The sequence below is a fragment of the Urocitellus parryii genome, chromosome 6, assembly GCF_045843805.1.
Source record: "Urocitellus parryii isolate mUroPar1 chromosome 6, mUroPar1.hap1, whole genome shotgun sequence".
Taxonomy (NCBI): Eukaryota; Metazoa; Chordata; class Mammalia; order Rodentia; family Sciuridae; genus Urocitellus; species Urocitellus parryii.
This window is the reverse complement of record NC_135536.1, coordinates 119699761-119722513: the sequence shown is the minus strand read 5'-3', so window position 1 is coordinate 119722513 and position 22753 is coordinate 119699761. Positions and strand designations below refer to the sequence as shown.

At 33.8% G+C, this 22753-nt stretch overlaps 1 protein-coding gene across 5 annotated transcripts in view; it reads right to left on the bottom strand.

Moving 5' to 3' along the window:
• Nucleotides 1-22753, bottom strand: part of Scaper (S-phase cyclin A associated protein in the ER) — a 433811-nt gene that overhangs the window by 267870 nt on the left and 143188 nt on the right. For all 5 annotated transcript variants that reach the window (XM_077799449.1, XM_077799452.1, XM_077799448.1 and 2 more), the window contains 5 exons: nucleotides 12160-12300; nucleotides 8893-9048; nucleotides 5926-6068; nucleotides 1759-1840; nucleotides 57-209 (listed from right to left, as the gene is read on the bottom strand). In XM_077799449.1, the coding sequence (XP_077655575.1) occupies nucleotides 57-209; nucleotides 1759-1840; nucleotides 5926-6068; nucleotides 8893-9048; nucleotides 12160-12300 (675 nt within the window). The remainder of the gene's footprint in view (nucleotides 1-56; nucleotides 210-1758; nucleotides 1841-5925; nucleotides 6069-8892; nucleotides 9049-12159; nucleotides 12301-22753) is intronic.

Below are 22753 nucleotides of genomic sequence, written 5' to 3'. Positions count from 1 at the left end.
TAAAGTTTAATAATAAATTATAATATATCACCATAATATTGACAATGGCAACCTACCAGGACATTGCAGAGAGAACACTGTTTCTTTCTTTCATAAGGAGTAAGTTTGGGGGCATAATCAGTATTTGCATGTCGCCCACTACTTAACTCAGCAGCTTTTTCTTTCCTTTGTTCAATCTGTTCCATGTGCCTCCGAATGCTTTCATCATGCTGCAGGTGAAGTCAAAGTGTGCAAATTTCAAAAACTACTCAAAATTATACTAAGAACTTAGAAAAGAACATTTCCATTAAAGCTTCCAAAATAATGCAAGAATATTTTATTTCAAAATCAACTTGTACAATGAAGACAAAGGTTTTACATGAAGCCCTTTAACATCTTCCACATGCACATTTCTCATAGTGTGTTCCATAAAATATTAGTAGGTAAGAGAGGTTCCACAGTCAAATAAATTTGGAAAACAGCAAGTTAAAGCTGAACAGGTTTTTAACATAGAAAGTTACAAAGTCCCTAGCATGTCTCTATGCTCTATGACTCAGTAAACTTGGTTTATAGGAGGCAACATTTTACAAATTATATGCCTGCAACACACTTTTGAGAACTTTTCCTGGAACACACTGTGGGAAATGTGTGCCCACAGGTAAAATTCATGCTTACTCACATATCAAGCAAGGCTCTTCATAACACAGATCTCTACCTACTACCCTTGTTTCATTTCTAGGTGCCTTTTGCCTCCAGTGACTATCACAGGAAAGTCTTATAAAGAGCTACTTTAGACTTATGTCTTTATGCTCATACTATTTCATATGGCTAGAATGCATTCCATTCATCTATAATTTCTCCTACCTACTCAAATCATCCTTCTTTCAAGATTCAGCTCAGGAATTCCCTAAACTTATTTCACATTCCTCTGATACCACTAAGATTAGACTAAATATCCTCTTCTGTACTTCCACAGAACTCCCTGTGTGCCTCGATCTATATGGAAATTATTTGGTCACATCTGAATCTCACACTAGATTATGAATTTCCTGACAATGAAATTATATCTTACTAATTCATAAATACTTGCTGCACTAAATTAAAATTAATAATAATAAATTCCTAGGACAATATAAATAGTAAAATACATTATTCTATTTTAGGGGGTTATTATCCCTCTAAGGGAGCCAAAGTGTAAATAACTATGATAACAATGTAAAATAGTCATACACTAAAGACTGCCCACCTGTTGTTGTAACTGCATAAATTTTCTAGAAAATATCAGTTTATCATAAGCTCCCAAGCTACAATTATATAATTCCTAAGCACTGAAATAAGCCATAAGAAACATCATTTTAGTTTATTTCTAAATAATTAGAATCTATGACTATCAGAAGCCTAGCAGTAATATCTTCAAATCATCAATAAATTGTTTAGTAAAAACAGGAAATGTTAAACTTCATTAACATTTTTTCCACATTTTTTCTTTCTATCTTCCCCCAAATAAATTTAGTTTCCAGATAGCTGAGTTTGAAACAATCACAGTGCAATCATATAACACTTGTCTAAAAACTGATTATAGTGGCTGAGGCTGTAGCTCAGTGGTAGAGAACTTGCCTTGTACATGTGAGGCACTGGGTTCAATCCTCAGCACCACAAAAAAATATTTTTTTAAAAAAGACTGAATACAAATAACTTAATTTTTGTTCTATAGATAAAATTTTAATATCATGTTCCATTAAAAACTCTAAAATTTCAAATAAAAAATAATATCCCTACCTTGAGCTGAATTTTTTTCTGTAGCTCTTCCATGGCTTCTTGTTGAGCAGCTGTGAGTGCCGCCAATCGTTCTTCCCTGTCTCTATAAGAAGAGAACTGAAGTTATAAACTCAACTGCTTAGAATAACAAATCTCATGAGGTTAAAAAATATAATTAGGACACAATGATTTATAGATTCTAAAAAACTATTTGAAAATTATTCTTTTCTGAGTGCCTACTGATTCTCAGGTATACTGTTTACTAGATATCACTAAGTATACTGCTCACTAAAGCAATAAAGTTTTTCTTTGTTTTGTTTTTGTTTTTTTGGTACTGGGCAGCAAAAACTAGCAGCTATGAGAATGGTTTCTGGACCCAAGCATGGATTTAAATATTTGCTCTGAGACTGTCATTAAAATATGAGGAATAATAAAATAATGTTTTACCCATGAAAAAAGAACAGAATGCTATTTATAAGAATGGAATAATCAGGAATACAAGCATTTAGAAAATTAAAATATAAGGAGAAAATTTTTAAAACTCACTAAAAAAAAAAACCTGAAAAACCTGAGAAAGTCTTCTGAGAAGCAGAATAAAAATTCATGAAAATACAAAACAGAAGTGAAAAAATAAGAAAATTAAAAGGCCCAACATCTGCTTAAAAGAATTCCATACACACACACATTTTTCTCTCTAATATATATTAGAGAAAAGTGGGTAGAATAAAATATTTTTAAATCAAAAGTACTTCACAGAACTAAATGGTCTGGGTTTCTAAACTAAAAGGTACCACCATTACAATGAATAGAAACACAAAACAACAAAAAAACAGGGAAAAGATCAAATGAGTGTGGAGTTTCTGAGACTGTCAGAAAGTTCTTTTAAAAAAAAAGAAGAAAAAGAAGTAGTAGTCAGTCAAAAGAACACAGGAAGCAACTAAAAAGAACTCCCAATATTCAAAGGCAAGATAATTTGGGCAACAATAAATAACTTGAATGAGAATATAACTCAAAGTGTAAAATAAATATAAATGAATCCATACTGGTGTTTTTAAAAAGAATTTAATAACTAAATATACAATGAAGTGCTATGATTAGGATGTGGTTTCTTCCCCATGGGTTCATGTGCTGGTCCCCAAATGTGGGAGGTGATAAAACCTTTAAGAGGTGGGGCTTAGTGCAAAGCAAATTGGGGCAGGGATGGGGTGGGGGTGGAGGTGGGGGTGGGGGTGGGGGGTGCCCCTAGAAGGAATTAATGTAATTCTCAAGGATGCTGGTTAGTTTTTAAGAGAGAGTTGTAACAAAAAACAAAACTGGCTCCTCCTTGCATTCTGGTTTCTTGTCCCTCTCACACATATTCCCACCATGATGCTATCTACCATGACATGTTACAGCCAAAGGGGGTTCTGGTCACGGCTGGATCCATGCTTTTGGACTTTCCACCTGTAAAACTGTGTGATACATAAACTTATACAATTCTCTGTCCCAAGTATTTTGTTATAGTAATGAAAAACTGACCAGCAGAGAAAAAATAAATATCCTATATAGAAGAATTCCAAATAACAATGTTGGTATTCTTCTCTTAAGGAGAGTGACAATAACTTCCCATTCTTTAAGTTTGGGCTATGTTCTCAATAGCCTGATTCCAAAGTAAATAGTAAAGAGAAATCTTAAAAGTAACTATATAAGGGAGAAACCTGGCAAACACTACTTCAGTTAGATAATTAAAGTTAACATGAACTTTTGATATGTTAAGAATAATACTGGGGCTGGGGATGTGGCTCAAGCGGTAGGGCGCTCGCCTGGCATGCACTAGGCCCGGGTTCGATCCTCAGCACCACATACAAACAAAGATGTTGTGTCCGCCAAAAACTAAAAACTAAATATTAAAAAATTTTTAAAAAAAAGAATAATACTGGATCACTGTATTCTTCCTTGCAAAAAGCCATAACCCCAATCTAACCAAAAGAAAAAACTGAGACAACTTCTAATTGAGAGACATTCTATAAAAACTATCTGGCAATTATTTCTCAAAACTGTCATTAAAAACATAAAATTATGAAAAACTATCACACCTCAGGAGCCTAAAGAGAATAGCAATTAAACAGAAATAACTCCTAAACACTTCAAAAATTTAATAAAATATATTAACATACAGAGTAGGATAAACACGAAGGGAGCCCTAGAAAAATGATATTCACACTGATAAAAGACAAAGAGAAAAAAATATTTTGAAAGTACAAAGAAAAAGACAACTCAGCAAATGCAAATAAACAATATGATTAATGGAGGAGTTTTTGTCAGAAACAATAGAAATCAGAATATTCAAAACACTCAAAGAAAAACCAGGAACTCTATATTCAGCAAAATTCATTCAAAATGAAGGCAAAATTAAAATATTCCCAGATAAATGAATATTAAGATAATCTACAGAAAGGAAAACTCCCTGACAAGAAAAACTAAAGGAAGTCCATTTGGCTAACAAGAGGGAAACTCAAAAGACACAGAAATTAAAGTACATCAGAAATGATGAATATGTGGGTAAATATAAAGAAATGTGTAATTTTCTTCTTTTATTCTACCTAGTTTCTTTTAAAAATACAAGACTGCATAAGAAATCATTGTAATGCTGTATTTTCAGCTGACAACATATACAGATGTAAGACATTTGACAATAACATAAGGGAAAGAATACATTAAGTTATATTAAAATAAAATTGCTGTTTAATCAAAATTTTTTGTTTTAAATTGAAGTGATATGTAGTAAGTCAAGATGAATATTTGAAGCCAGAGAACAACCATTAAGCAAATAATTAAAATAGCACATCTTAAAAAAATAAAGAAATTTAAATGATTCACCAAAAATACTGGTTTAATTAAAAAACAAGGCAATAAGGATGAACCCAAAAACCTTTGAGAAAAAGACAACAAATAGCAATACAGCAAATACAGCCAGGCACCATTGCACATGTCTGTGATCCCAGGAACTCAAGAAGCTAAGGCAGGAGGACCACAAGTTCAAGGACAGACTCAGCAACTTAGCAGAGCCCTAAGCAACTTAGTGAGACCCTGTCTCAAAATAAATGAAGGGGTGGGGATGTGAGTCAGTGTTAAAGTACCCCTGGATTAAATTCCCAGTACAATTTTTTTAAAAAAGGCAAATATAAATCCAATCACATTGACAGTTAATTACATCAAGTAGGAATGGATTACATATCACAAAATCAAATGGCAGAAAGTAGCAGGCCAGATAGAAAAGCAAAACCCAACTCTATGTAGTCTGTAAGACATGTTTGAGATACAAACATATAAGTAGAATGAAAGTAAAGTGACAGAAGACATACCATGTAAACAGTAATTATAGTTTTATTTATATACATAACAAAGAATTTTTTAAACCTAAGAAACATTTTTTAGAAAGCAGAGGAATATTTCAAAATAAAATTGTCAATGTCTCAGTCAAACATAACTATAAATTATATGCACTTAATGAAGCACCAAAATATACAAAACAAAACCTTGAAAACTAAAACATAAAATAAATGATTTAACTATTAAATTCACAGATTTCAATAATCGTCTCTGCAGAGCTGTTAAACAGGAAATCAATGGGTACACAGGAAACAACAACATCAACTAACTTTAACTGATATGTAGAGAATACTCCATCCAACAATAGTATAGAAATACTTTCCAAGGACACAAAGAATATTCTCTAAGACACTCAGTATCCAAGGCTGTAAAGTAAGTCTCAATAAATGAAAAGCACTGAAATTATACCTATTCCTCAACTATAAAATATTTCATTAGAAATCAACAAAAGAAAAAAAATTGAAATGCCCGAATATTTGCAAATATACTTCTAAAACCTTATGAAAAAGAAATCATAAGAAACATTACAAAATATCTTGAATTAAGCTATTATTTACACCAATGTCTTTGAATACTTCCCTTTTCTTTAAGCTAGCCAGAATCAAATTCTCTTTTTTTAAACCAAAAATTTTCTCATCCAATAAAAAATTTCAAAAAGTTTCCATTTTGACAGTAACATCCTAATATTTGGAAATCAAAATTGAGTATATTTTTGTATTTATGACTATTTCTGAAAAATATACACAGCAACAAATATTTACTTAGTACCCAAATTCACCAAGACCCAAACAGATACCAAGAAAGCAAATGAGATACCTAGCTCTTTCCCTGGCTGCATCTTCACGGGCTTTTTCCTTTTCTTGCCTCTGTTGTTCAATTCGGGCTTCTTGTTCTTTCCTCTTCATCAACAGTTCTTCTACACGAGCCTGCCGTTCTGCCTCTAGAGCTCTCTTGCGTTCCTAATGTTCAAAATATTTTAAAGGTATTAGAACTATGTGTAAAACCAAAGTGATTAAAGGCATATACCTTTGACACAAACTTATATATTCAAGCCCTGACTTATCACTAGGCACACTGCTTCTCAGAATTTAAACAAAAATCAAATAAATCATTACTAATGATATCTTGTTTTCATATGTCATTTGCAATGCTACGTACAAAGAATAAGTGCTATTTTAAGCAAATATATATCCCCATATGCTCTTTGGGAATCTAACAGATATTTTTTGATTAATCACTTTTAAAGCCTTTTGTTAATAAATAATTGAAGAAAAATCTAAATATAATAGGGAAAACTCAGAGTTAACAGATTTTATTTCTGACCTAAGCTTTCATAATGGTATTAAGTGAAGAAAGTTGGTAGGTAGAAGAAAGAGGCAATAAAATAACGCATAGGAGTGATGATGGGCACTGGGTCAGATTCCCTGGTTTTGTTTCCTGACCCTATTACTCACTAGCTAGGTAATTCTGGTCTTCTTAGTTACATTCTTTGTACCTTAATTTCCTGTAAGCTAAATAACAATAAAATATACTTCTTGGAATATTGCAAAGAATATATGAGATAATACACACAAAGCATTTACCATAGGGCTTTCCTAATTTTCACCATTAACAGACAAACTGATACATTTATTTCAATCTATCCTTGTTTCCCAGCTCACAAAACCTTTTTGATTCATGGGATATACTGATCAATGCTCTAGTATTGCTATTTATACAGCTTTATGCAAGTTGCTTTCCCTTAAAGATCCTAAATTACTAATATAGGTTAAGTACCAGCATGATACTTAGCCATAGTAAGGACTCAATAAAGAACAGCAATAATCAGGGGGCTGGGGATGTAGCTCAGCTGTTAAGAGTGTTTGCCTCACATGCACAAAGCCTTGGGTTCAATCCCCAGCACCACACACAAACACACAAAAGAATAGCAATAATAACAACAATAGCAGTCTCAGTCCAGAAAACACTGAGGAAAGTTTCAAATATTTCTAATAGTTAACTGAGCTCACAATGATAACTTCATCTCCACAACAACCTCTACCTACTGGGGGGGGGGATTCTAAAATAGTAAACGAAAGGGTGGGTGGGTAGGTGGGTATATGTATCTCTTTTTCTGATGATAGGGGAGGGCAAAGGGTTACTAAGAATTGAAGGGAATATGTTGATTTCAGAAGGATATATCTGTCACAATGCAGACTGGTAAAGGCATGCAAATAGAGCTTAAATACATTTTTTAGTGTCTTGTATACTATTCACGAACTGGTTATAGTCACTTTTCATCATTAATCAAGAATATGTGTAAAGTTGTTTAGTTATACATGATCACAAAAATGCTTAAGTTGTTTGGGATTAAGCATTGGGGTTGTAGCTCAGCAGCAGAGCGCTTGCTAAGCTAATTTCTTTAATAGGTGCACCTTATATTTTTAAACACAAATTAGCTTGGCACTCATTAAAATAAGATACTGAACTCAAACTAAATATAGATCAGAAATGAACATGGGAATACCAACTAATGCCCACAAATGGCAAAGAGTAACTAATAAACTGAAAAATGTATTAATATTTTAATTTCCTAAGTCATCAATGAATAAGCAGGAAACATTAATATTCCCAATTTTTAATGTGACAAAGCTTTTCATGATCTGCACCCTAACTATATGCAGTGTCCCTCATACCTCCTGAATGAAATGCCATCCCATACTACATCATTTGCGCCTGTTTTCATTTTTTAAAACGTGATTGAATAATCATCTCTCCATGAAACTTTTGCTGACTTTCTCATGTCCTCTTCACTGTACACAAATAAGGTATTCTCTCCTCTTTACTGCAGCATTTATCTGAATGAGTTGATGTTTTTTTATGTATGTCTCCCCATTGTAAACAAGGATATATATTTTTCATATCCTCAAGACCATCACAACATATGATTTGTAGTAATTAAAAATGAAAAATATCAGAACAAATAAAAGTTAGACAAGATAAAATATTAAACACAAGAAATCTGCATTTGTATTTGAAGGTTACAAATTTGTTCCCTATACCTTAACAAGTCATAAAAGAGTCTATGGACAAGCCATTTTACCAAGCAAGTATTATTTAATGCCTTAACCTTTCTTCCCATCCTGAAAATAGTAGCAACTTGCAGTTTGCTGCACAGGTTAAAAGTTAATTAAATTCAAGATCATTGTACTGTCATGTAAAACAAATAAAAAAATTGCTGCTAAAAAAAGTTAATTGACCAAAAATGTTATTTACATGTATAAATATGTAACAGTAAGTCCAACTATTATTAAAAAATGATATTGTACCAATAAGAAAATCTTAAGCTAATTATCTGATGATCCTACCCAATAAGTGACAGGTATTCCTTCTCATAAGCAAAGAGACTACCAAATTCATTAAGGCTATATACTGGTCCCAAATCAGTCTTTTTCTTTCTTTCTTTCTTTCTTTTTTTTTTTTCATTATCTTAAGTAAGAGAAGAGCATATTCTTGCCCAATCCAATTAGAAAAAACAGATGATAATCTGTCAGAGCAGTTTAATGCTTTACCTGGTCAAGGCTAGAGATTCTATGACTGCCATCTACTGACAAAAAGCACTGATTATCTTATCTTAAAGAGTAAACAGTCTTTTCGTAATCAGGCTTTATGTTTCCAAATAGTGTAATTAATGCACCATTGGGAATAAAACAAGGTTTTCCTCCTTTGGGGATCCCTCAATACCTCTTTCAGAGCCTAGGATATGACAGCAACTCAATTAATGCTTGCTGAATGAAATCCTACCTGCACGGCTTCATCACGTGCTTGTTTTTCTTCCTGTCTTCTCTGACGCTCTTCCTGTAACTCATTAAGCCTCTGCTCATATTCTTTTAATTTCGATAAAACATCATGGCGCTTATTCTGGGCTTCCAGGGTATTTATAAAGGCAATTTCATTTACCTTTGATAGGAACAAGGAGGGTTCAAATCAATTTAATTCTAAGATACATTAGAAGAAATTTAACCATAATTTTATATATAGTATATAAACCAGTGATAAGATGCAGGGAAAAAAAAGAAACAATTTAAGATTCTTACAGAGACCATCTTATGAAGGCTCTAATACAATTATAGTTTGAAGTTCATTTAATTAGGTATGTTTGTGTTATTCTAATGAATTTGAGAGGATAAAAGTTAAATTATTTTTTTGACATATACTGAATAAGTGGCAAGTGCATATGATACTGAACTATATACACTATATACACTATATCCTCAACTTCACATGTATTGATTCTTAACAGCCATACAGACTAGTAGATCATACAGATTTTATAAGTACAGATAACTATAAAACTCAAAAAAAATCATTTGTTATTAAATCTTTCATTCTTGAAACCAGAGGGAGAGTACACTACAGTGAAAACAGAAGAAGGAAATGGGGAAGTGAACACGAAAGCCTACTCTTCCGCAGAAGAGACTTCAGAAATCTATGTAGGACAGAATGAAACCACTCAAAATTTTTTAAAAATCTCAGACATGAAAGTTTGAATATAGTTCTCATGAAATTTTCCAATCTCCATGCCACAAGGCCACTTTTATAAGTAGATTAATCAGATAACCATCTTTTGAACTGCCCTGAAAGTACAAGACAAACAAGTATATTCAAGAAAAAATGTGTACATAATATTTTAGTCTTAAGGCACTAAGCAAAATAAATAAAATTCACAGGAAATACATATGCAAATACTAACTTAAAAAAACTCTATCTGGAAGAAAACATAACTCAAAAAAAAAGCAGAAAATACCCTATGGAAACTTTGTAACCCTGAAGACAAAATATTTTAATAATAGGCAATCTGGACTTCATAAAAATCAAAACATTCTGTGCATCAAAAGACACTAGTAGCCTGGCGCAGTGGCGCACACCTATAATCTCAGCAGCTTGGAGGCTGAAGCAGGAGGATCATGAGTTCAAAGTCAACCTCAGCCAAAGCACTAAGCAACTCAGTGAAACACTATATCTAAAAAAATTCAAAATAGGGTTGGGGATGTGGCTCAGTGGTCAAGTGCCCCTGAGTTCAAACCCTGGTACCGAAAAAAAAAAAAAAAACATTAATACCAGAATAAAAAGGCAACTCACAGGATGGGAAAAAATATTGTAAATCATATATCTGAGAAGGTACCAGAATTTAGAATACATAAGAGAATTCCTAAAACTCAATAACCAAAAATAAAATAAAATAAAAATGGACAAATGTCTTGAATAGACAGGCTCAATACTGACATACAAGTGGTCAATAAGCACATAAGAAATTGCTCAACATGGGGCTGAGGTTGGGGCTCAGCAGTAGTGTGCTCACCTAGCACATATGAGGCACTGGGTTCAATCCGCAACACCACATAAAAATAAATAAAAATAAAGCTTTTGTGTTCAACTACAACTAAAAAAAGTTTATTAAAAAAAAAGGGGATGCTCAACATAACTTACCATTAGAGAAATGCAAATCAAACCTTTCGTACATTAAGATGACTATCCAAAAACAGAAAATAATGAGAGGTAAAAAGGATGTGGAATAGAAGCCTTTGTGTATTGTTGGTAGAAATGTACAATGGTGCAATTGCTGTGCAAAACAGCACTGTTCCTCAAAAAAATTAAAAGCAGAATTACCATATTATCCAACAATTCCACTTCTGGGTGTAAACACAAAAAAACTCAGTGCAGGGATTCAAAGATTTATAACCCATGGTTATAAATAAGAGCTAAAATGTGGTTGAAACTCAACTTAAATGGATGAATGGATAAGCAAAATATAGTTATACTTAAAATGGAATATTATTCAACCTAAAAGGAAAGAAATTCTGATGCATGCTACAATATTGAGAACCTTAAAGACATAATGTAGGATAAGCCACAAGTTACAAAAAGACAAATATTATATGATTCCACTTATATGAGATATGGTGAGCAATCAAAATCATAAATAACTAGAAAGCACAAAGGTAGAAAGGAGGAATGAGGCATTATTGTTTAGTAAGTGTAGAGTTTCAGTTTTACAAGATAAAACGAATTCCAAACATGGATGGTAATGATGGTCACACAACATTATATAGGTATTAATACCACTGAACTGCATATTCATAATTATTAAAATAAAAAGTTTTATGTTGTGTTCATTTTATACAATAAAATGGAAAGAAAATATGAGACATTGCATCTACTAAAATGGAATGGCTAAAATTAAAATATGTAACTATGTCAAGGGCTGATCAGCAAGTGATATAACTAGAACTTGCATTCATTACTGGCACAAATATAAAATAGTTCAACCAATTTGGAAAATTGTTTTTAAAAAATTAAACATGACCTATCATAACTCTTCCAATGCACTCCTAGGTATCTACAAAAGAAAAAGAAAAATACATCTGCAAAAAGAGTTGCAAATGAATGCTCATAGCAGTTATACTTGTAAAGATAAAAACTGAGAAGACTTTCATCAATAGGTAACTGGATTAACAAATTATGATATTTCCATACAATGGTATGTTTCTTGGCAATGAAAAGGAAAGAACCAGAGATACACAAAAAGCAGATGAAATTCAAATAGTTATGCTGAGTGAAAAAAGCCAGAGGAAAGTGTATGCTGTATGATTCCATTCATATAAAATTCTAGGAAATACAAACATCTATGGTGATAGAAAGCAGATCAGAAATTGCTTGCTAACAGAGTCGGACAAAGGAATGAATTACAAAGAGGAATTATTTATTATGTTCATTGTACTGATAGTTTCAGGGACATAAACATGTCAAAATGTCATCAAAATGAATACTTTACATATGTGCTGCTTTTTCTCTGTCAATTGTATCTCAATAGAGCTATAAAAATATATGGCTTGTAGAATTATAGTAAGGATAAAGCAAGACATTGTACCTAGTAAATTTTAAGTGAGCCAGTAAAATGTCGTATTATTCTGGTACAGAATAAACACTTGATAAATATTAACTTCTATTACTATAAACAACTGAAAAGGGTACTTAGCTAATTAACTGTATAAAGCAACTATCCTATACCTTAGCTTCTTCTTCTTGTGCTTTTTTCACAATTGCTTGTAACTGCACCTCTCGTTTAAATTCAGCATGAAGTAATTTTTCTTCCATCATCCTACGTCGTTGATCTAGTAATTCTTCCTTCCACTTTCGAACATCCTTCTCCTATGTGTGGAAAATTATCACATCTTTAATTTCAAAACCCACAGTAGCTCATCAGAAGTGCAAATAGTTAAATAGTTTATAAAATACAGTCTAAACCTGGAAGGATATGCAGGAGTATGAATAATGATTAAGGACACAAAATATAAAGCCAGTCTCCCAGTGTCCATAATCTACCTTGGCCACCTAGCTCTGAAACCTGGGCAACATTTTTAACCTGGGTCTCAATTATCGTGTCTATAAGAATGAAATAATAAAAATATTACCTATCTCATATGGTTATTTTGAAGATTAAGTTAGTATATGTAAAAGTCTCAGAACAGTGCATCAGACATGACTCTCCAGAAATATTTTTGGTTATTATTGTAATGCACCAAGAGTAAAATGAACAAAGTGCACATTATGTTCATAAGCCTTAATATTTCTATGATATAAAGAATCAAAAGAAATAAGTAAATTCAGAGATTAGAAAACGAAAAGAAATCTGAAAAAAATCACAATATTTGCATTCAAATTATTCTCTAAAGGAACAGAGAGGGTTTTGCCCATGGAGTCAACATAGACAGAGTAAGTACCTTTAGGACTGGGGGTGTGGTTCAGTGATAAATCCTTGCCTAGTATATAGGAGGCCCTGGGTTCAATACCCAGCACAACAAAAGACAAAACAAAACAAAACAAAACAAAACAGGGGGGTGGGGGGAAGTCTGCCTTTAATTCCTTAAAGCCATATACAGAAATAAAAGACTTGTTCTGTGATCCAGGAAATAAGATTCAGTACCAATAAGGATAAATTATAGAAAATCATCAGCTAGAAAAAATCATGAGTTGGAAAAAACTAACATTCCAGTTGAATTTTATCTAAATAATTATGTGTTCAATCACATAAAAATGCAGTGACATCACTAGAAGACAAAAGACGGTCCTCAAAACCTTAGTTCTGCAAATTATTGGTCATGTGCCACTAAAAACAACACTCACCCTCTCCAAGATTCAGTTTTACACCCTATAAATTGGAGGTCAATATGTTTCCTGTTACGGTAGAGATTAGATGAATCCACATATGTAGAACAGTGCTAAAAACAATAACCCATCATACAAATGGAAGGTGGAACTTACCATTGTAATTAATTAAGGAACACCTACATAGATAAGAGAATTAAACCAGAGAACCTCTAAAATCATGTACAATTCATTCCAGTAATCTATAATTTGTATACATGAATAACTGAAGATCATATTTTATCAGAAAATATATTACATACTTTTGCTTATAATAAATAACATAGTGAGAAGAAATATGGTTGTTTTACAGTGTAAACTTAAGCTAAAAATGAAGTAACATAGTAACTCTTATAGAACCCCAAAATATGGAGACTGATTTTTATATCTATTTTATATCTTCATTTTTTTATATCTATTCATTATATCTATTCATTATATCTATTCATTCTGAACGAATAATTATTAAGATTCAGGTAAAAAAGAAAATCACAAAATTTTCTTCAACTTACAACAAAATTTGACTACTAAGTAGATTATAATGTTACCTAGTTCATTTTTATAAATATTCATATCATTTGGCCGAATTATATCTCAATAATGCAAATCTTATGATTAGTATGCATGGTAGTACTCCATAACAAAGGAGTTCACTTATAACTGCAATATAGTGATCACACAACCTTTGTCACATTGTTAGATATTTATAGCATACAATCTCCAAGATATTTCCCAATGATCAAAGCCACTTGGTATTAAGATCCTTGCATAGAGGATGTGGGAGAAAGGAACATTATTAGTGGGACTATAAATTAGTATGACCAAAATAGAAACCAGTATAAACATTCCTCAAGAGTAGAAAGAAATTATCATATGACCCAAGTATACCATATCCTGGTATTTATCAAAAGAATTTAAATCAGCATACTATAATAATACATGCATGCCCATATTTACAACAGCACAATTTACAACAGCCAAATTATAGAACCAGCATAGCTGTCCATCAACAAATGAATGGATTAAAGGTAATGTGGTATATTGGGCCAGGATGTACCTCAGTAGCAGAGTACTTGCCTAGCAGGCATGAGGCCTTGAGTTCAATCCTTGGTGCCTCCAAAACAAACAAACAAACAAAAAAGTGTAGTATATGTACACAATAATGTTTCATTAAGCCATAAAGAAGAACTATGTCATTTACTGGGAAATGGATAAAACTTGAAAGCTTTTTGTAAGTGAACTAAGCCAGATTCAGAAAGCTAAGGGTCATGTGTGGAAGTTAGAAAGAAAAAAGGAAAAAAAGGGTAGGCGAGGGAAGATCTAATAAAAATAGAAAGGAGATAAGTAAAGCAAATGAAGAGGAACAAGGGGAGGTAAGAAGAGTGGGAAAGGGGAAGTGCTGGGAAGTAACTGACCATATTACGTTCTGTTTGTGTACAAATATGTAACAACAAATCCCACTATGATGTCAAATTATGATGCACCAATTTAAAAACTTTTTTAAAAAGATTTTTGCATAATCTCGTCCCTCAATGTATGAGGATGATGACCCCCCGCCCCCCGTGCAAAAAAAAAAAAATATTAACAGTGAAGTATAGCTTCCATTTTATCAACTCTTTTGTGCTATCACCCTTCCCCCCTCTCCCCATCTCTGATTCTTTCTATAGGGAAACCACCAGCCATATCACAAAGATTTCTAAACTATATAAAGGCCACCTGACAAGAAAATGAGAGTTCTAGTCAATAGCAAAAGAGAAAGTGAGGCCTGCAAATAAGTGCATGAGTGAGTTTGGAAGTGGATCATTCCACCCCAGATCACTACTGCCCTGAATGAAAGCCTGAATGCAACTACCCAAGAGACCCCAAGCAAGAATCACTAGGCAGTCCGCTCCTAGCACAAACTGTGAGCTAATAAACATTTCCTGTTTTGAGACACTAAATTTGGGGGCTGCGATTGTGGCTCAGAGGTACAACACTTGCCTAGCATGTGTGAGGCACTGGGTTCAATCCTCAGCACCACATAAAAAAATAAAATAAAATAAAGACACTAAATTTTGGGCTCATTTGTAATACAGCATAGATAACTAACATAGTACTCATCTACATCTGCCGATTGACAGTAACAATAATAGTGATCATCTATACCTGTTCTATGCTACTATTTCACATACTTGCCTCATTTAAGCATCATAACAAGTTAATCACTATAAAATTCATTTTATAGATATAGAAACTAGAAATGCAGGGTTGGGGTTGTAGCTCAGTAGTAGAGCACTTGCCTAGCACACATAAAAATAAATGAGTAAAATAAAGGTACTGTGTCCATCTACTAAAAATGTATTTTTTTGAAAAGGTAAGAAAAGAAGCTAGAAATGCTATTTTCAGTATCTTACCTAAAACATCGGGATTACAAGGTAATATCATGATCAGAATTGGGTCAGCCTTCTCCAAAGCCCAGGTTCTTTCCACCCACTATACCACATTGATCAGTTTCTACCCTGCTCTAAATACTCAGACTGTCTTCTATAAATAATTAGTACCCCACTTATTCAAACCTGATCACCTTTTTTAGTTATAGTTGAAAATGATGGCTTTTTAAAAACTCTTTTAGATTTATATCACACTGCATGAATATATTTTCTAATGAAAAAGATCTTCACATTCCAAGAATAAACCAAACTTTTCCTTTGGTGTTTTGTTTTTCATTTTGTTAACTATAGTCATGAAGCTATATATTACACCTTCAGAAATTACTCATTCTTGTATAACAAACTTTGTACCCTTGGCCAACATTACCCCATTTTCTTTCCCACTAGCCCCTGGCAAGCATAATCCTAAATTTTTTTCCTATGAATTCAACTAATTTAGATTCAACATATAAGCAAGATCAGTCGGTATTTCTTTTTCTGTGTCTTGTTTCACTTAGCTTAATGCCCTCTAGCTCTACACATAGTAAAACAAATAGCAGAATTTTATACTAAAGTTCAGTAATATTCATATTATTATACCTTTGTAATATAAAGTCATTAAAAGTAATGCCTCCAGCCTTTGTTTGTCTTGCTCAAAATTACTTGGATTCTGTGTGGTCTTTTGTGGTTCTATTTGAATTTTAGAATTGTTTTCTCTATTTGTAAAAAAGTAAAAAAGCCACTGGGATTCTAACAGTGATTGTACTTAGGGTAGTAGGGACACTGTAATTCTTCCAGTTCACAAACATCAGATGTCTTTCCATTTACTTGTGTCTTCTATATTTTCTTTCATCAATGTTTTACAATTTTGATTTACCAATCTTTCATCTTATTTCATTACCAAGTATTCTGTTCTTTCTGTTGCTAATGAAAATACTGGATTCTTTCAATAACTTCCCTTTTAGATAGCTGATTGTAAATGTATAAATACCCAACTGGTTTTTGCATGTTGCTTCTATACCTTAAAACTTTACCAAAACTATATTCTTGCCTTTTACCAAGTATTTCATCGAAATTTTTCATTTTTTCTCATTCAATCATGATATTAGCTATGGATTTTTCATGTATGAATGTCTTCATCTGTTTTGTGCCTCCATAACAGAACACCAGAAACAAGATGATTTATAAAGAAAATGAACTTATTTTTCACAGTGACACATAAGTGTTCATAATAGTCCTTATCATTTTTTTAAAATTTTTGTCATCCATGGTTACATCCATTCCAATTTTGAATCTCTTATTTCTTCATAAATATAGTGAAGAGCTTCTTGATTTTCTCTCCGAAAAAAAGCCACTCAGGGAAGTAAGATGACAGATTAGAGGAAGGATACACTTCCTAGCAGTTTCTGAGTACCAGACTTACAAAGCCAACAGACTCTTTCCCGTCAAGTGCGTAGCTAAGAGGATTCAGTTAAACTTAAAACTAGATAGTAAAAGAAACCACAGAGACACACAAAGTTAGAAACTTCAAACAGAATGTAATAAATAATACATTAGAGATGCGCCAACTTAGCTGGTGGCAGCAGCAGCAGCCACTGAGGGGAGGAAGGGGCATAGGCAGAGATAGCTTGGTGGTTAACCAAAAAAAAAAAAAAACACAAAAATTTGGCTTGGGAGAACCTATGGATTACAGAGGGAAGCTGATTTTAATAAATACAGAGTCAGTGAGGAGAGGGGTTCAGCAAAAACCAACCAAAAAATTTTTCAGGCACCTGGGGCAATAGTTCTGAGGAAACCAAGACTGCTGACCCAGAAAATTACTATGGCCCAGGAACTATCTATAAATGCTGCACAGCAGCAAGCAGAGACATAAGACCAGGAATTCACAAAAGAAGAAGCCAGCAGTCACATTTTATGACGTCTTGAGTAAGCTTCAACCAGAGTGACTGAAATAGGCAGAAAGGAAATTATACCTGGCTCACAGAGACACCAGATACCAAGGGCGGGAAAGCTCCCTTTGTTGCTGGCACCCCACAAGAGTTATTAGGAAGACACCTAAAGTGGCCACACAGGAGCATCCATACTACATTGTGGATACCTGGTAGTTCATAACCATAGTGGTGAAGGTGAAAATTATGAAGGGTTGTTCCTTACATCCTAAAAATGAATTTTACTGGAGGCCCCAGAGATGCAGACATCCAGACATCCAGCTGAGACCTGAATATTCCCAGCAATACAAGGGATGGATTAAATCCCAAATATCCAAGAGACAAGTTCCAAAGTTCAACCAAGACAAAATTTCAACTACTGGAACTTTCAATTTAGAACTCTATATCACCTCCATTAAAGGACTACACAATTTGACATCACTCCCCAGTCTATCCCATTCCATACTGGGAAACTGGAAGCTGAGAACTACTACACTCAGTGGGCAGCTAGGTGAGAAACACAAAAACACTGAACTTAACAACCCCTAGACCTTGATCCAAATGTTATAGAGCCAAAACTAAATATTAAAGAATGAAAATCCATCCCTGCCAACAGTTTTGACCACCACAATAAAATCAAGCCACTTTTTTCTCATAAGGTGGCAATGAAGATTGGTATAACCACTCTGGAAAGCAGTAGCAAAAACCTTGGAATGGAGCCACCATATGACCCTGCTGTCACACTCCTCAGTGTTTATCAAAAAGAACTCAAATCACCATACTACAGCAATACAGCCACCTCAATGTTTAAAGCAGCACAATTCACAATACCAAATTATGAAATCAGCCCAGATGCCCATCAATAGATGAATGGATTAAGAAAATGTCGCATAGGGCTGAGGAATGTGGCTCAAGAGGTAGTGTGCTCGCCTGGCATGTGCGAGGTGCCGGGTTTGATCCTCAGCATCACATACAAAAAAAAAAGATTCCATCATAAAGAAGAATGAAATAATGGCATTTGCTGGTAAATGGATGAAAATGGAAAACATCATGCTAAGTAAAATAAGTCGGTCTCAGAAAATCATGGGTGAATGCTTTCTCTCATATGTGGAAGCTAGAGCAAAATAAGGGAAAGAAGGAGGAGCAGATCAAATATCATAAAGATATAGATAAGATCAGCAGAGTAGAAGAAGGAGATTGAAAGGAGAGAGGAGAATAAGAAAGGGAGCGAATGAGCAAAAACACATTATGTGCATATATAAATATAACATGGGGTTTATCACCTTTATATATAAGTAGAAATTAAAATAAATAAGTGAAAGGAAGATCAATAGAGTAGAGGAAAGAGAACAGGAGAAGAGAGGAGAAGAGGGGAAAGGGGGAAAACAGGGACTGAATCAAATCCATGCATGTATGATTTTCTCAAAATGAACCTAACTACTATGTATAACTATAATGCTCCAATGAGCATTACAAATGAACCCTTTACTCTTTTCAAACTTGCTATATTATCTTTATTTTTTTTTTACTTTTTTTTTAAAGAGAGAGTGAGAGAGGAGAGAGGGGGAGAGAGAGAGAGAGAGAGAGAGAGAGAGAGAGAGAGAGAGAGAGAGAGAGAGAGAGAGAGAGAGAAAGAGAGAGAGAATTTTTAATATTTATTTATTTATTGTTTTAATTCTCGGCGGACACAACATCTTTGTTGGTAATGTGGTGCTGAGGATCGAACCCGGGCCGCACGCATGCCAGGCAAGCGCGCTACCACTTGAGCCACATCCCCAGGCCCACTATATTATCTTTAAATAAACAACTCAGTTTCATTTATTTTTTGTACATTTCATTTACTCCACTTTACTTTTCCAACCATTTACTAATTTTGTGTATAGTTTCCTCTTCTTTTTCTAGATTCTCTAGTTGGAAAATGAGGTTGCTTTTTTGAGACCTAGCTATTTTTTTTAAATGTAGACATTCATCTTCATAAATGTTCCTCTTAATACTTACTTTTACAACATCTCACAAGTTTCAGTATTGGTTTTTTCATATGCTCCAAAGCATTACTTAAGTTCTCTATTGATTTTCTCTTTTACTAGTTGTTCAACAGTGTAGTGTTTAGCTTCCATGTTTTTGTTAATTTTCATGTTTTCTTTTTGTCAATGATTTCTAGGCTGATTCCATGTGGTCTGTGAACATACTTGGTATGATCTTCTTAAACCGCTCAAGATTTGTTTTGTGACAAAACGTGTGATGGATCCTGGATAATGTTCCATGTGCACTTGAAAAGAATAAGTACTCTGCTACTTTTGGGTGGAAAATTCTGTATATGTCTATTCAGTGTAAGTGTAACTAAACTGGCTATTTCCGTATTGATTTTTCAACTGAATATTCCATTGTTGAAATTGGGGTTTGAAGTCATTTACTGTTACTGTACTGCTATTAATTCCTCATTTCAGATCTGTTAATATTTATTTTATATATTTATATACTTTGATGTTGGGTGCAAATATAGTTTTATGTCTTGAATTAACTCTTTTATCATTTATTCAATGACTTTTCTCTCTAGTGACACTTTTTGACTTAAAGTCTATGTTGTCTAACAAAAGTTTGGCCACTAATTTTTGGTTAAAATTTGAATGTACTATCTTCGTTCTGTCCCTTCACATCCAGTGTATGTGTGTTTTTAAATCTAGAATGAGTCTCATATAGATAGCATATGACTGGGTCTTATTTTTTTTTTTTTTTTATTTAGGCACTCTATGCTTTTTAGGGAATGTGGGTGGGGACAAAAAGGATACTGGGAATTTACCAAGGGACAATTTACCACTGAGCTACATCCCCAGTCCTTTTTATTTTTTATTTGGAGCCAGGGTCTCATTAAATTGCTTAGGGCCACACTAAATTGCTGAGGCTGGCCTTGAACTTGCAATCCACCTGTCTCAGTCTCCAGAGCCACTAGGATTACAGGCATGTACCACCACACCCAGCCACTACTATGCTTCTTTGTTGTGCTGATTGTTACTGGGAATTAAACCCAGAGAAACTACTGAGTCATGTGCCAAATCCTGTTTATTTTTTGTTTGAAGACAAGATTTCCTAAGTTGCACAGGCTTGCCTCCAACTTGGAAACAAGCTTTTGCCTCCTGTGCTGCTGGCATTATAGGCACATATCACTGTGCCGGGCGTTCTGATAGGATAATTTAATACATTTACATTTGAAGTTATGTATTAATTGGTACAAACTCATATTGCCATTGTGTGACACTTTTTCTGTTTGGCAGTTCTATTGTCTTTCTCCACTGCAGTCTTATTTTACTGTTTTTGCTCTCGTAATGGTTCGTTTTTCTTTACCTTTAATGTCTTTGATAGGTTTTGCTTTGATAGTCATAGCCCAAGTTCAATTGCAAACAAAAACTATACTTTTACCTAAAAACACACTTTGTGTCTTACTGTAGGAGTTAACCACTTTTTACTTGTAAATCCACTACCAAATTTTTGTCATTTAGGTTATTCTTGATACTTTTGTCCTATAATTTTCAAACTGGAGTTACTATTCGTGCACCATTTTAGTGTTAAGTTCTGTATTTCACAATATATTTACCCCAAATATTAAAATTTATTCTTTTTTAAAATATTTTTTTAGTTGTTATTTACTTATATGTGGTGCTGAAAAATGAACCCAGTGCCTCACATATGCCAGGCAAGTGCACTACCACTGATACACAGCCACAGCCCCTTTTACATGTTTTCACATTGCTGTTTATCATGTTTTCAATTTCATTTTAAGAATTCTGTTAAGCATTTCTCCTAAGGCATATCTAGTGGTGATAAACTCCTTCAGAGTTTAATGTCTAGAAGACTTAATCTTCCCCAAATTTTAAAGGTTAGCTTTACAGGGCATAGTAATTATAGTTGGCAGCTTCTTTCAGCATTTTGAATATGTTGTTGTCTCATGGCCTCCAGGTCTGTAAGGTTTCTGTTGAAAAATTCAGTTACTGTTTTGGTGAGGGGGTTCTCTTGTGTGTGACAAGCTGCTTCTCTTACTTGTTTCAAAATTCTTTGAGTTTTCATAGTTTAGTTATAATTAATGAGTCTGGGTGTAGATTGGAGGGGGGATAATAGAAAAGTTGCCAGGGATAGCCTCAAACTTTCAATGCTTCTGCTTTACTTTCCTGCATAACTGAGATTACAGGCATGTGTGACTGCACCCAGCTGGTGTAGACTTATCTTTAACCTGTCTGGTGTTCTATGGACATCTAGAAATTTTTAGTTATTTCTTTTAAAAAGCTTTTTGTCCCTTTCTCTCCTTCTTAATTTTATGATGCATATATGGTTTGATAAGGGTTTCACATAATTTCAATAACTTTTCTTCATTTTTTTGTTCTCTCCTCTTACTTATGTTTCAAATGATCTCTTTGGATTCTGATTTTTTCTTGTGCTTCATCAAGTCTGCTATTGAAGCTCTCTATTGCATTTCTTAATCCAGTCACTGAATTTTTGAGATATAGAATTTCTTTTTTTATGCTTTCTTTCTTGAACTTCTTCTGTTCTTGTATTGTTTCCCTAATTTTTATAATTATCTGTGTTCTCTTGTAGCTTGCCAAATTACCACAGAATGATTATTTTGAATTCTTTATCAGGAAATTTGTGGATCTGCACGTATTTAAAGTCAGTTACTGGAAATTTATTGTGTTCTTTTGATAGTTTTCCTAATTTTTTTTTCATGTCCTTTATATCCCTGCCTTGCTTCCTGTGCATCTGAAGCAGCAGTCTTGTGCAGACTTTATGGACCAGCTTTCGTAAGAAAAGACCATAAGCTGGGGTAGGGGGTTATGGGGCCACTGACAACAGTAAGAAGGCAAATAGGGGAGTGTTTGCTGCACCAGGTCTAGTGGCGCATGGAACACCATGCACAGAGGTGTACAGCACCTCTTGAGTCCAGAACTGTGTGCTGGTATGGCAGTTCAAATGCTGGTATTAAAGACATCAGTAACTGTTGTATTCCCCAGTTGCAAAAACTGCCAGGTACTTGCAGTACCTCAAAGGCTACTGAGATTCTCGGTAACAGTTTTCTGTTAAGCCGTGAACACATCTGAGTAGTTGAAGGTTGGGGCAGGTGGTGGTAGGGGC